The following is a 15,052-nucleotide window of genomic DNA, read 5'->3' on the forward strand; positions in this document are numbered from 1 at the left end:
CATTGTTCTAGACAGTGGGGGGCCTTAGAGTAAAAGTTTGAGAAACACTGCCTTAAAACTTTCGTAATGGATACAACTTTATTCGTATCATCTCTTATGTGAAAAGTTTCAGCAAAAAATACAAATAAAAACAGCCTCTAAGGGTGAACATAAGACTCCGGCTCAGTTTAATAAATCAGATGACAGTCTGGAAGCAACTACACTAAACTTGAAATGGTTTGTCTGATTCTAAAAGTGCTCAAAATCGCCACCTAGTGGGATCTAGTAGAAACCATTAGAACTTACATTTTTAAACATTATACAGTATAGAAACTTTAAGCATGTATACTGATCATCCCCCTCCTGTAGGGTTTAGTCAAACACTGCCGGAAATGTTCAAGTGAACCTGACGATCTTGATTCACTTGTTCAGATGTTTAAATTGAAAAATGAACATTATATTTTATATTATGAGCCTTATATTTTATGTGTAAAAAAAACAGAAAAAAAAAAAAAAAACAGTGGAAGTCATTGGGAAGGGAAACTGTTTGATTACCAAAAATCTTCAAAATTCTTCTTCTTCCTGTTGCACAGAAGAAAGAACATCATACAGATTTGGAACACCATGAGGATGTGTAAATGATGACAACATTCTAATTCTCGGGGGGACTAGAGTTGGAACAACATTTTTAAAAGGTTGGACTTCATTCAAATATGATGTTTTTGGACATTGTTTAAAAGCTCTTATAGACTTTTATAGAGAGGAAGCCAAAATAGTAAACACTCTGTCAAATCTCTAATCAAACAATTTCATTGAGTATTCTAAAAGCCGGCAGAAAACAGCTGGCGGTACTGGCACTTGTTTGTTGCATCCTACTGGTGTGATGGCAGGGGACACGACAGGAACGTGAAATGAATTTCAACAACATCATCAAACACTATATTCAAAATGTGTGGAAGATCAACATGTGACTTCTTATATTGTTCGGCGTCCCTCATTCGTTCTCACGGGGTCTCTCAACATGGCACATTTTAAATGTCTCTATTATCTAGCACTGCTGATAGCAATCAGGAGCAGGAAAACAGCGACTGCACATGTCACGATCACTAGAGAAGCCTTCCCATGAGTATTTCCTCTATCTTAAGTTCTGTTTAATTTGGCTGCTGAGGCAGAAACACCATTGCCTCACCTATTATGAACACGCATGTGATTTCGACAGGTGTAGGCATCCTTAAAGCTGCGTGCACACACAGGACAGTCAAACAGACGAAGCTGTAGATGCACACGGCTGTGGTTCCTCAGAGTGCCGTCGTTGTTGAAGCGTTTCCCACACTGAGCACAAGCATATGGCTTCTCTCCTGTATGAATGAGCATGTGCACCTTTAGCCGTGAATGATGCGGGAATAGTTTTCCACACTGTGGGCATATGTGCGTCCCAGGACCTTTGACTCCTCCTCCTCCTCCCCGTCCCCGTCCTCTTCCCCTACCCTGCCTGACCTCTCTGCTGAACGCCGTGTGACGTAGGGGGTTGACCACAACATTAGCTATACGGAGGTGACTGTTGCTGCTATTAGTGTCGTTCCTGACTGATCTTGAGTCTGTGTTTTGATGAGTGGTGTTGTAGTTGACATGAGCTATGCCTGATTCAGGGCAAGTGGTCTTTAACACATTTTGGCTTATTTTAGTGTGGGATACTCGAAAGGATTTAGGCTTTGGCTTCGTACATTTAGCTGATTCTAGATCAGTGTAATTTGATACACTGAACACTTTAGGATCAGGCATGTGGTTAATATCAGTAGTAGCTGGTAACTGAGCAGTGCAATGAGGTACTGGACCGTAGATGGATATGTTAGCATCTGTAGACTGTGAATCAAGGCTTTCAACAGGCTCTGTTTTTACACCACAAGGAAATTCATTTAAAGTGGATGGTTCAAAGTCCGTATCTGTGAGAACCAGTGTGTTTGGTAACTGGGGACAAGGTATATCGATGTCTGATTCAGTCACCAATAGAACATGGTTGGAGAACTCTTCTGCTTTCGTGCAGGTGAGCTGTTCATTTTGTACTTGGTTCTGATTCTGATAGACCTCTGTAGCCATTGTTTCAGTTTCAATGCTAGAAGTCCATTTTAGATGTGGTGGTGGTGGTGGTGGCGATGGTGCAGGGTTTGAAATGGCCGGACCTGAAAAAGACGAAAGGTGTGATGAGATCAGCTAAATGTATCCAAAGACACTAACTCCTACTTAAGACTGGAATACACTACACAAGTTTTGGCAAGATTTTTGTTGCCGGAAGTCAGACTTCACAGACAATTGTATAAAGTATGATGTTCACAGACTCCCTTTTTTTTCAATTCAGACTTTGATTACATACAGCCAGAGGATTTTAAGGCTGGAATACACTTAATGACTTTTCAAATCTGAATAGATTTTAAAGACCTAGTCATTATACACTTAACGACTTTGTAAATATTCATAAAGGAAAATTGGCCATCATACACTAAACTTCCAGACTTTCAAGTTCTTCCAATCACAACAAACTCAGGCAGAAACGTGTGCCTTCTTGCTAGGAGGTGCGTGAAAATTTAAAACAACGTGTTCTTAAATCGGCTGAAAATATCAAACATGTTTGATATCCTCCAACTGCATGGAATCACAGTCTGAGGCTAAAAGAATCGTCTGTGACCATCATACACGACGCAGTTTTCTGTGGAATCTGTCAACTCTAAACTCTATACTGTAAATCAGGGGGAAAGTCATGTCGTGTATTCCAGCATTTAGGCTGATTTTACAACACATAGTTTTCATTTCTTAAAGTTTCTCTGTGAGTTTATTCTGTTCGAAAAGACCTGAAAGTAGTTTAAGTGTATTATGCCTAGTTTTGAATCATCAATCCGTTTCTAACCAATTAAAGTAAGTGTAGTGTATTCCAGCCTTACAGCCAATGGTTTAGTGTTCAAATATTTTCATAACTGGCCCTTTAAGTAAAACATTTATGGACATGGGTTGGCTTGGGGTCTTAATTACACCCAGATAAAAAAGTATTCTATTATAAGCAGTGAGTGTCTAATTTTATAGGAGATTGCTATCGAAATTCCTGTATTGCTGTAGCTAAAAACGTAAAGCATGGCCTAAAAATAACATTAACATATTGGCTACCCAGGAGAATCCTGAAAAGTGGCATAGACATAGGTCTATATGTAATATTCCCTGTTCCCTACATGAAATACCATGTAAATTATAATTTTTAAAGGATAAGTTGGACCAGACAGTGAAGGAAAACAGTCAACAAGTGACTGACATTCATGGAAACTCGGTACTGTTTAAGTAAGGTTTTTTCTCTCTCATTCTTATTAGTACATAATTTTCATATTTTCCTTTGTGTTCATTCATAGTTTTGAAGACTTCACTGTTATTCTGACAAAGGAAAGAATGAGAGAAGACCATTTATACTGACTGTGTATCAAATTGATGTAACGTACGTGATTAATTTGACAAGTTATTGATTTATACATATAACTTTATAAATATTACAAAATTTAGTAAACATGACTTTAATTAAATATTTGTTTATTGTTTAGAACATGTAGAACTTCCCTTACAACAAATTAAAAACTTGCCCTTGAAATTGCCCTAAACTAGTTACATCGTTACCACTACTGTAAAACCATAATACATTTATCGCCTTCAAAAAGTGTTTATACTTTTTCTGCCATTGTGTTTGACTTTTTCATAACAGAGGAGCTGTATTTTTAATGTTTTAACTATGTTATTTCGTGGTTTCCATGGTAATATTCGTAAATCAAGTAAATAACGGCTCACTGAACACATTATTTTCTATTAAGGGTCGGTGTACCGTTCGACTCGACGATTTTCTCGATCTCCTTCAGTCTCTTCTTCAGATACTCGTTGTCCTTCTGCACGCTGTCCAGCTCTTTCTCATACTGCAGGACCGTTTCGCCGATCATGTCCATGATTTCATTGAGCGTCGCCATTAAGCGCTCCGTCAGAAACGTGTTGATGACCTGCAGCTTCGTCATTGTGATGTTAGCTCACAGTAAATGCAGTTATTTTATTTTCCTCATACAGTAAGGCGGAATGTAAACACTCGTCCCTGTGGTCATATGACCATGTATATGTTCCTCTTTAACGGGGTTGCCAGGTTTTTACAACAAACCCCTCCCAACTGCTACTCAAAACTAGCCCAATCGCTTTCCTATGGGTAAAATACTCGTTGTTGTTGTTTTTGACGGGGTTTCACAAATGCGCATTTAGGGGTTAAATATCACGTTTTTGTGTTGCTTCAAACCGCGGACATGTAGGACATGTAAAAAAAAAATGCAACAGTAGCCAAATTATTCCGCGGTAAAACCAGGGACCTGGCAACACTGCTCTTTCACCACAGAAATAAACCGATTCAGCGCCTACCAACGGAGAGGAGTAGATTAGAAGCTACGGAAGGAACTGTTCTCACTTATTCTTCTGCTCCTCCTTCTCCTTCTGTTGATTTACTGGCTGGTTGCAAACTAACTAACTTAGGTGTATAACACCATAGACAGAAATAGTATTTATGACTATGTATAACACCACAGTCATTATCGCCATTATTGTTCTTCCAGTTTCTGGCCCAATATTTAAAATACAGCACAAAGAACCGAACCTTATAATTATTTTACTAGGTTAATTCCTTCCTTGTCCATATTTGGTACATCTAATTAATAAATTTATTTTTCTAATAAATATTACATAGACCTGTATTGTGTTTGCATATAATGTGAAGTCTGGTGTTTACTTATAATCTTGTAAATATAATAAAGCGTTATTTCTTCCTATTTACTTTATGACTAATTTTAATTAGCTTATTATGTATTCTATGGAAATGTCTACCTGTCTGACACGTGTCCCAATAGGCTACTTGTGCCATTTATTACAACATGCTTGTTGAATCAAACATTTTCCTTCTAACTTGCTTAAACTGACTGTTAAAGGGATAGTTCATGTTTATTTTCATACTATGGAAGTCAATGGGGACCAGCAACTGAACGTGAATTATCCCTTTAAGTTAAAATTATTCAATTAGGGGCTTCCTTGGCCATTTTGTCTACTTTTTCATTCCCTTGTACCCCAACAGGTGCTGGTACCTACTGAAAGTTTACTTGAACTCGCTTAGTCTGGATAAAATAACCAAAATATCTGACAATATATCAATACTACATGATTGAAAAATTTGAAAGCTTTAAGGTGATGCAACTGAATCTAAGCAAATTAAAACTATGATGGCCATGGCAATTATTATTATTATCATTTGTAAGTTTGATTTGACTGCCTAAAGGTAGAATCCTTGACAATAATGTAGAGAATAATTTCCACCTCAGTTGATTCTATGATTCGGTATGTGCACGTATGCATACATTAATAATTAACATATTATTATTAGTCATTATTATAAGGTTTATTTTTTTTATTTAATATTTTTGCCTGTTTTTGAAGTTGTGTGAAAACAACATTATTCTGTTAGTCATAATGAGAATTATGACTTAACATGTCATATTGAGAGAAATTACAACGCATGAGCTTTGTTTACACATAAATAAACCTCCTTTATTCATTTTCCTATGTCTATTAATACAAGATTTGTAAGCTGAACAAACTTTTTAAAACTTTTAGGTGACTCACACTAAAACGACAACAAGAAACAAAATTCTCAACACGATGTTAAACCAGGATTCATTTATTGTGAAAATGATTATAAAAGACAAATCAAGTGAAAAACCTCAAACATTTTAGATTTCAGTGGGGTGGTAAAATATTCTGTAAATGTCTGTAAAATGATTAAATCTCTTTTTATTAGTTTTCTTAGATATTATTCATACCCTAGCTAGTTTTTACATCCTGTTATTTTTTTTAAGACAATACGGTGATGAAATTTGTTCCCCGGTTACTTACGAATTAAGGATTGTGAGGTTTTTTCCAAACAGAACGATTCTACTCTTCATCTGTAACCATAATCAAAAAGCTTGGATGGTTATTGTATGCATGAATTTCTGACTGCCCTATCTCATCCCACTCTGTATGATGTAGCTATTTCAATTCGTTTGAAAACACTCAAAGGTTGGCCATGATGTCCACACTGGCTGAGAGTGGTTTAGTGGTTTTCACACAGTCTTTCTCGTAATCTCTTTCATTCGTCTCTTCTTAGCACTGCCAAAGATTAGTGCATTTCCTGCAGGAATAACACAAAGATAATGTCTGGCTTTCCTCATATGTATCCTATTATTTAAGCATCATAAAAGTAGCTGAATAGAAAATACTGTCCAACAGTACATATATATATATATATATATATATATATATATATGTATAGAAAATCAGAGAACTAATAACATCAACATTTACCATGTTTCATCCGTAGGTGCTTTAGAAGGGCAGACGTTGTGTATTCTTTGCGACCACGAGATATGACGGCCCTACACATAAGGCACACTGCTTTGCTACAGTCTCCCTCTTTTAGAGAGAAATACTTCCACACAGGGCTTGATTTTGCTATTGTCCTCTTTTGCATTTCACAGCATTTACTGCTACAGTAAGCCCTGTTTGTACACAATATGTTGTGATATGAAACGTGATTGGCATCATGAGATGAACTGTTATGCTGTGATACTGTGAATGTTGGCTGGTTTGGGTGCTGTGCTCTATAGATGTCCGATGTCCCTAAAGGCAAATCTGGGCTGTGTGGCGACCAGCTCTGATATGCATCTTCAGTGCTTCCCATTGCATCGCCTGAACACAAGCTGGAGTTCATGAATTCAACTTTGATTTTAGATGAGAAACGACAGTTTGTCATTTCATCCTCAATAGGATTTGGGTTGGTGTGATCAGCGCACATGTGTGAGCCCTCGTCATTGGTGGCTTTTGATGGGAAAGCTATGGATTCCCTGTAAGCATCGACAGAGTACTCAGGCTTTTCCGGTTTTATGAATGGGTGTTGTTCACCGAGTCTCTGGCTTTGGTCCTGCTGGATCTCTTCAACGGGTTCTAGCTCCTCATTCTGGCTGCAGATCCATCCGGACTGCCCAGGAGAGATGGGTTGATAAGACTGCACAGGAGCTGAAAACCCCCCCAAAAACATGATGTTTTTCATGCAGATAAAAAGATATAGTAGAACTGACAATCCATGTGAATCTGTAATGTTCCCTACAGCTACAATATGGATATAGTATTGAACATTCCTTGATGACATTAGACCTGAAGATGCATAGTTTTTGTTTCTCTGTGTATTAATAAAATACAAAGGTAGAACAGAATATATTAAAGGGCTCCTCTTCACTTTTTTAATATAACAACCAATAGTCTTAGACGTGATGAAACCGTTCAGTGTTGACAAGTCCAATTGGGTTTCTTTAACACTGTTGCTGCGTATTGGGCTAATTTTGAGTAGCGACTGGGTGGGGTTTGTTGTGAAAACCTGGCAACCCTGAAACAGAGGTAGTGACAGATCTTTTTTCTGTAATTTAATGTACATTCAAGATAAACAAATAATCAAAAAAGAAAAATTCTGAGGCAGAGACTGAATTCTATTCATTGTCTGTTGATTGGGGCATTGTACTCTATAATGAAAGCAGGTGAATTCTAGCATGCAGTGGAGTGGTTTAAGTGACTAAATGATTGGGGAAGACATGTATATTAGTCTCCAGAGAAAAGTAATTTCACCAGAAGAACGATTTAAGATATTTTGATTATTATGAGGTCAAAAAACAAAACAAAAAACATATGCATAGATCAATGGCTCACAGTAAGATCAATAATGCATTAAATAGATGTTAAAATATAGATGGGGCGGATTTTCATTTCAAGTCAAGTTTTGATAATCACAGCAGTTAGCCATCATTTGCTACTAGTTGTTGTGAAAATTTGATTCTGGAAAGCATTTTGTTTGAACAAAAATTGGACATGTCCATATGAAAGCCAGCTCCTGCCACAGTTGAGAAATAATATGATTCTGTAAATCATAATAATGAGAAACTGTCTCAAAATTATGACTTAGTATCTCGTTATATTGAGAAACTTTATCATAATAATGAGTCCGTTTCTCGTAATAATGACTTATCATAATAATGAAAAACTTTCTCGTAATAATGACTTGGTTTCTCATAATGAGAAATGTTCTCTTAATAATGAAAGTTTTTCTTTATTTCAAGAAAATTTGTCATTATTTAGAGAAAGTCGTTTATTATCATGAGAAAATAAGTCATTATTTTGAGAAAGTTTCTCATTATTTTGACAAAGTTTCTCATTATTTTTAGAAAGTTTCTCATTATTACGAGATTGTAAGTCATTATCATGAGAAAATAAGTCATTATTTTGAGAAAATAAGCCATTATTTAGAGAACGTTTCTCATTATTTCAAGAAAGTTTCTCGTTATTACGATAGGTTAAGTCATTATTATGAGAAAGTTTCTCAATATAATAAGAAACTAAGTCATAATTATGAGAAAGTATATCAGAATATCAGAATTATTTTTTTTTCCTCAAAGTGGCGCGAACGGGCTTCCATACGCCCACAAGTGCATGATGAGTCAATCATATTTCTGGTCCTTTTCCTGAGAATGTAAAAATGAGTAACGTATATTTAATAAAAGTTCTGTCAACTTTTAGGAGTAGGCTACATTAGATAAAACTGGATAACACTGAATTAAAAGCCACACAACTCCTTTTTTATTGCTTAAATCGTGCAATATATTTTTTTCTGCATAATATATATAATCTGTGCCGTTTCCCACATCCTCGAACATCATGCAATAAAAAATACATTTATGAATTACACGCGAAAAAAAAATCTGATATTATATATATATATATATATATATATATATATATATATATATATATATATATATATATATATATAATTCCAGATTAAAATGTTTTGCCTTATTCCTTCCAAACATGGTATAACAGAAACATTTACCCTGATATTTTATAGAGTTTATCATTTAATAGTCTTACCAGCATTTGCTTGTTCAATGAAGCACCCGGAGTCTCGTAACATTTCTTTCAGTCGCTTGTTTTCGCTCCGGATTCGCTCCGATTCCTCCTCATACTCCCGAACCGTTCTACCGACCGTGACGATGATCTCCTTCACAGCAGCCATCAAGCGCTCGGTCATGAAGGTGTTCAGACGATCCAGTTCAGTCATTTTACTACTCTATTTCAGGTCTCTGTATTTAAACAATAAATACAGACCATACAGATAGCCTACCGATAACAGAGACGAGAGACAGACAATAGCGCGTGAAAGTTCCCCCTTTAAAATCAAACCCCCAGTACATTAGATCTCTGTTTTAGCTGAAGTGACTCTAGCACCCTTCACAGGACAGGAGGAACTACAGCTTTTACTGTAAACCCTTTGGCCAAATGACTTGATCATTCATATGAGGTATAATCAGTCATAGCTTCACACTCATGTACAGCACTTGTGATGATAAACACAGAATCTAGTAAACATATTTTTATGAGAAGTCATAATGGCTCTCAATGAGACTGGATCCAGATATCTACTTTATCAAGAACACTTTTCTCCTGGTACCCAAATTAAAAACAAAACAAAATCTGAAACAAGAAAGCAGTTCCCTTTCATAGGTCACTTCGATGCTGCGGTGACGTCACCACGTATGGGAACACCTTCGGTGTGACGAATGTCTGAAGCCCTATACCATCCCGCCAATCCTATTGGCCAAATAGCGCGTGGCACCGCCCAGTCATGCGTAGGCATATATATACCTGGTGCCGCGCGCCATTTACCTCAGATTTCATTCCTTCAGTACGAAGCGAATCTTCTGTGCCCTATTGTCTCGCGTTCTCAGCGAATCATCACGAGCAGTATACTCCTCTCCGCGGACGCGATGAGTTTTAAGAAGTGCAAGGACCCGTGTACCAGGTACATCGTTCAGGGGGACACTCATGACAGGTGCGTAGTCTGCCTAGGCTTACACCACGCACAGGAGGCGCTTAGCGGCCTTTCTTCATGCCCCCATTGCGATGGCCTGCGACTCAGGGTCCTTCGCTCGAGGGTAGATGTATTCTCCGATGTCGCCGTGTCTAACCCCCGCCACACCACTTCTGCGACTGCCGAGGCACCGCACGAGGTGATAGCTTGGGGTGACACGTGTGACATGGAGCTCGAGGACAGTTCAGCGATGGAAAATTACTCTCCACATCGCTCGCTCTCCCCTACCCTAATACACAGGAAAACTTTTGAACCTGTCGTTTTCTCCTGTGAGGATTTACGGCCCACACCGGGGGCATGTAGTGCCATCTCCTTCGGTTGTGACCGTCATGATGACGACGTTCTTTCCACTGCGGCCTCGGGGTCTGAGGACTTCGCGGCTGACACGAGCCCTCTCCCTCCTAGTGGACAGGAGAGGCGTGTTTCCCCCTCCTACAGTGAGCTGTTGGATGTGGTTTCCCGTGCAGTGGGTACATTGGGGCTGGAATGGGAGGTTGAGAAGGCCGAGGCCCAACCTTCTTCGAAGCTGGACGACCGTTTTCTAACTAGTCGGACACCTGCGCAGCCCCGGAGGCCTTTACCCTTTTTCCCGGACCTCCACCAGGAGGTTTCGAGGTCCTGGAAACAGCCGTTTGCGGCGCGCATCACGAACGCTGCAGCCGCGGATTTCGCCACCATTTCGAGCATGGCGAGTCACGGCTATACAGCGATACCGCCGATAGAAGAGACTCTCGCCGAACATCTTGCGCCTAATTCGGCCGCGGCGTGGAAGTCCCGCCCCCTCCTCCCCTCGAAGGCGTGTCGAGTCACGTCTAGCTTAGTGGGAAAATCCTATATGGCCGCTGGTCAAGCGGCTGCTTCGCTTCATTCCATGGCGATCCTTCAGGCCTACCAAGCGGAGCTGTTAAAAGGATTGGACGAGGGGGACGGCATTACACCTGAGGCGGTCAAGGAACTACGGCGAGCTACTGATTTGGCGCTTCGTGCTACCAAACATACTGCTCGAGCAGGGGGCCGTTCCATGGCGGGATTAATTACGGTTGAGCGCCACCTCTGGCTTAATCTCACCGATATAAAGGAAAAAGATAAATCTTTCCTCATGGATGCCCCTGTGTCTAAGGACGGTTTATTTGGAGAGGCGGTCACTTCAGTGGTGGAGAAGTTCACAGCAGCGAAACAACAATCAGCCGCTTTCCGCCAGCTGATTCCCCGCAGACCCAGAGAGGTTGAACGCCGTCAGGCGCCCGCGCGTTCTCGCTCAACCTCCTCTCACCGCCAGCAAGTGCCCTCTCGGGAAGAGCCTTCACCTATGGCGCCCCCTCGCAAGGACTGGGGCCCTAGGGTTGTTCCACCGGCTCAACAACGCCAGCGAAAAAGATTGAACCTGAGTTCGACGGCCAAGGCCTCTCGCCCTCGGGCACATAACAGCAGCTCCTGATTTTTTCGCTGCCTGCCAGGGACTGTGCCCTCCGCTAGAGAGCGCTGTTGGACCGCTTTCGCGCATCCAACACTCTCATTGCAGTCCCCACGCTCAAACCCTGACTGTTTCGCCGCAAACAGCGCCTCGAACAGCATTGGAGCCAACTGTAACACCAATCGCTTCCTCAGACACTATGCACGATCCAGTTTTCAGAGCTCGAGGAGCGCTTCAAAGGGTCTTCATCGAACGGCCCGTCATGACGGCTCGCTCAGCCGCCGCTGTTTCGCTAGCGGCAGAGCCCGATGCTCAATCTGTTGGCCTAATTCCTGCCGTGGACACGTTTCAGGATTACGTACAACGAGATACAACGCCTGCTCTGCATATACTTCCCCTGTGCACGAACACCATGAGTCTTTCGTGCCCGGACATTTCTATGTGTGCAACAGCGCTGCAGGAAACGAACATGTTGAAACCGCTAATATTGTTTCGGGCCGCGTGGGAACGCTTGCCCGGCATTTCTCAATGGGTGTTACGCACAATTTGTCACGGATACACCATTCAGTTTCGGAAAGGCCCGCCCCCTTTCCGCGGAATTCTCTCCACGGTGATGAAACCGATGGACATGGCGGTGCTGAGACAGGAAATGTTAGCTCTACTGAGCAAAGGGGCTATAGAAGAAGTACACCCCTCTCAGATGGAGTCAGGGTTTTACAGCCGTTATTTTGTGGTACCAAAAAAGGACGGCGGATTACGACCCATTCTGGATTTACGCCGTCTAAATCTTGCACTCAGGTCGAGCAAATTCAAGATGTTGACGGTAAAATCTATTTTGTCTCAGATTCAACCAAACGACTGGTTTGTCACGATCGATCTGAAGGATGCTTACTTTCATATTCAGATCATCGAGAGACACCGGAAGTTCCTCAGATTCGCTTTGGAGGGCAAAGCGTATCAGTACCGTGTTCTTCCCTTTGGCTTAGCGCTAGCTCCCCGTACATTCTCAAAATGCATGGACGCAGCTCTGGCCCCGTTGCGGCTCCGGGGCGTCCGTGTGTTAAACTATCTGGACGACTGGCTGGTGTTAGCGCATTCTCAGACTCAAGCACTCTCATCGAGATATTGTGCTAGATCATTTACACAGCCTGGGTTTACGCACAAACTTCCAGAAGAGTGTATTAATCCCCTCTCAACGGATTACCTTTCTGGGAGTAGATTTGGACTCTCGCGCGATGACAGCAAAGCTTTCTGTCCCGCGCGCTCAGTCGATTACGTCATGCGTTCAGCACTTCAGGGCGGGTCACACAGTGACAGTGAGACTGTGCCTCAGACTACTAGGTCTAATGGCGGCGGCGCTTCCCGTGATTCACCTGGGTTTGCTTTACATGCGCCCGTTTCAGTGGTGGACGAAACGACAGAATATTTCACCCCGTTGTTCTCCGCATCGAACGATCTCGGTGACGCGGAGGTGTGTGATGTCGTTAAAGCAATGGACATCAGCCGAATTTCTCCTCACCGGGGTTCGGCTGGGAATTTGTGCTTCCCGAGAGACTGTCACGACAGACGCGTCTTTGACCGGGTGGGGAGCTGTTTGTCAGGGGCGCCCAGCCCACGGAGTGTGGACAGCGGCACAACGCAGCTGGCACATAAACAAATTGGAATTACTGGCGGTTTTTCTGGCTCTCCAGTATTTTTCGAGTCTACTGACCGGCCGTCATGTGCTTCTCAGAACGGACAACACTGCGGTCGTGGCTTATCTGAACCATCAGGGAGGATTACGTTCTCGCCCTCTGTGCAGACTGGCGAGGCGGATTCTTCTTTGGTCTCACGACAAATTTCTGTCGATCCGGGCTGTTCACATCCCCGGACGACTGAACTTCGGAGCGGATTTATTATCCAGGCAGACTCTGGAACAAGGGGAATGGAGATTACACCCCCAAACGGCGAATCACCTATGGCATATTTTCGGGGAAGCGGAAGTGGATTTATTCGCGTCGAGCACGACTACGCATTGCCCGCTATGGTTCTCCCTGAGCCCTCCATCACCCCTGGGTCTGGATGCGCTAGCTCACAGCTGGCCCAGGACCAGCTTGTATGCGTTTCCTCCGATTCGGCTAGTCCCAGCGGTATTATGCAGAATACGGCGGGACAGAGTGGGACAGCTGTTGCTGGTGGCTCCGCGATGGCACACACAGCCGTGGTTTGCGGATCTCATCAATCTGTTAGCGGGCTCTCCGGTGGAGATTCCCCTCAGACGGGATTTATTGTCGCAAGCACAGGGACGGATCTGGCATCCCAGACCAGATCTGTGGAACCTGTGGGCGTGGCCTCTGAGCGGAGTGAGTTGATATGTCCCGGTCTTTCTGCTGAAACTACCGAGACTATATTGAACTCTAGAGCAGTTTCTACGAGACGCTTATATGCTTTCAAGTGGAAACTGTTTATGACATGGTGTGAAACTCATGATGTAGATCCAGTTTACTGCCCTGTGGCTTCAGTACTGGAATTTCTTCAAGACCGTTTTTCGGAGGGATTGACACCAGCCACCTTGAAGGTTTATGTGGCAGCTATCTCAGCTCACCATGAGCATATAGGTGGTGTTTCAGTGGGTCGTCACCCACTGGTTTCTCGCTTTATACAGGGTGCGCGACGGTTGAGGCCTTTCCGCCCTGTGCGAGTTCCTTCATGGGATTTATCCATTGTGTTACTGGGTTTGTCAGGGCATCCGTTTGAGCCCCTGGAAACTGTATCGGATAAGCTCCTGTCTCTGAAGACACTTCTTCTCATGGCTTTATCCTCCCTTAAAAGAGTTGGGGATTTACAGGCTCTCTCTGTCTCACCCTCGTGCATGGAGTTTGCACCAGGCTCTGTGAAAGTGTTGTTGCGACCTAGGCCTAATTATGTTCCTAAGGTCGCGTCTAATCCTTTTCATTTTCAGCAGGTGGTCCTGGAGGCCTTTTCTCCTGCTGCGACAGAGTCTGGAGATCTAAGTCTTTGCCCTGTGAGGGCGTTGAAGACTTATGTGGATCGCACTGCCCCATGGCGTGAGTCTGACCAGCTGTTTGTCTGTTTTGGACATAAGAATAAGGGCCATGCAGTTACGAAACAGCGCATGTCCCATTGGCTGGTGGAGGCTATTTCCTTGGCCTATGAGGCGCGCGGGCTCGCTTCGCCCTTAGGAGTAAAAGGTCATTCCACAAGAGCAGTGGCTTCTTCTCAAGCCTTTCTCAGTGGATCTTCTATGGATGATATCTGTGCTGCGGCAGGTTGGTCCTCACCGAGCACTTTTATCAGGTCTTACAGTCTGGATGTGAGGATGGCCCCTGGCTCCCGGGTTCTCTCCGCTTGAGCAGATGCTTCCTTGGATCCAAGCTATCAGGTACGTCAGGCGTGATGGTATAGCGTTCCCATACGTGGTGACGTCACCGCAGCATCGAAGTGACCTATGAAAGGGAACATCTCGGTTACGTATGTAACCTTGGTTCCCTGAATAGGGAACGAGATGCTGCGGTTCTGGCCGTGCCGTACCTTGATAGTTTTCTTCCCTTCTCGTCATGAAATCTGAGGTAAATGGCGCGCGGCACCAGGTATATATATGCCTACGCATGACTGGGCGGTGCCACGCGCTATTTGGCCAATAGGATTGGCGGGAT

At 42.7% G+C, this 15,052-nt stretch overlaps 2 protein-coding genes across 2 annotated transcripts; both read right to left on the bottom strand.

The window, feature by feature from the left end:
* Positions 1 to 491: 491 nt before the first annotated feature.
* On the bottom strand, positions 492 to 4,138 carry LOC132149001 (zinc finger protein 16-like). Its single transcript, XM_059557859.1, has 2 exons — positions 3,833 to 4,138; positions 492 to 2,159 (listed from the first exon to the last, which is right to left on the bottom strand). Exons 1-2 carry the CDS (start codon positions 4,014 to 4,016, stop codon positions 1,165 to 1,167), a joined length of 1,179 nt encoding a protein of 392 aa, XP_059413842.1. The 5' UTR covers positions 4,017 to 4,138; the 3' UTR covers positions 492 to 1,164.
* Positions 4,139 to 5,691: 1,553 nt separating this feature from the next.
* On the bottom strand, positions 5,692 to 9,424 carry LOC132148574 (uncharacterized). Its single transcript, XM_059557266.1, has 3 exons — positions 8,983 to 9,424; positions 6,373 to 7,083; positions 5,692 to 6,199 (listed from the first exon to the last, which is right to left on the bottom strand). Exons 1-3 carry the CDS (start codon positions 9,170 to 9,172, stop codon positions 6,132 to 6,134), a joined length of 969 nt encoding a protein of 322 aa, XP_059413249.1. The 5' UTR covers positions 9,173 to 9,424; the 3' UTR covers positions 5,692 to 6,131.
* Between the last annotated feature and the right edge of the window lie 5,628 nt (positions 9,425 to 15,052).

This window comes from Carassius carassius, chromosome 9, assembly GCF_963082965.1.
Source record: "Carassius carassius chromosome 9, fCarCar2.1, whole genome shotgun sequence".
NCBI lineage: Eukaryota > Metazoa > Chordata > Actinopteri > Cypriniformes > Cyprinidae > Carassius > Carassius carassius.

Excerpts from the sequence above, each read along its gene's own strand:
- LOC132149001 (XM_059557859.1), bottom strand. The coding sequence starts at position 4,016 with ATGACGAAGCTGCAGGTCATCAACACGTTTCTGACGGAGCGCTTAATG. Across the intron at positions 2,160-3,832 it reads GAAAATCGTCGAGTCGAACG|GTCCGGCCATTTCAAACCCT; the intron begins GTACACCGACCC and ends CGTCTTTTTCAG.
- LOC132148574 (XM_059557266.1), bottom strand. The coding sequence starts at position 9,172 with ATGACTGAACTGGATCGTCTGAACACCTTCATGACCGAGCGCTTGATG. Across the intron at positions 7,084-8,982 it reads CATTGAACAAGCAAATGCTG|CTCCTGTGCAGTCTTATCAA; the intron begins GTAAGACTATTA and ends GGGGGTTTTCAG. Across the intron at positions 6,200-6,372 it reads GCACCTACGGATGAAACATG|GAAATGCACTAATCTTTGGC; the intron begins GTAAATGTTGAT and ends TTATTCCTGCAG.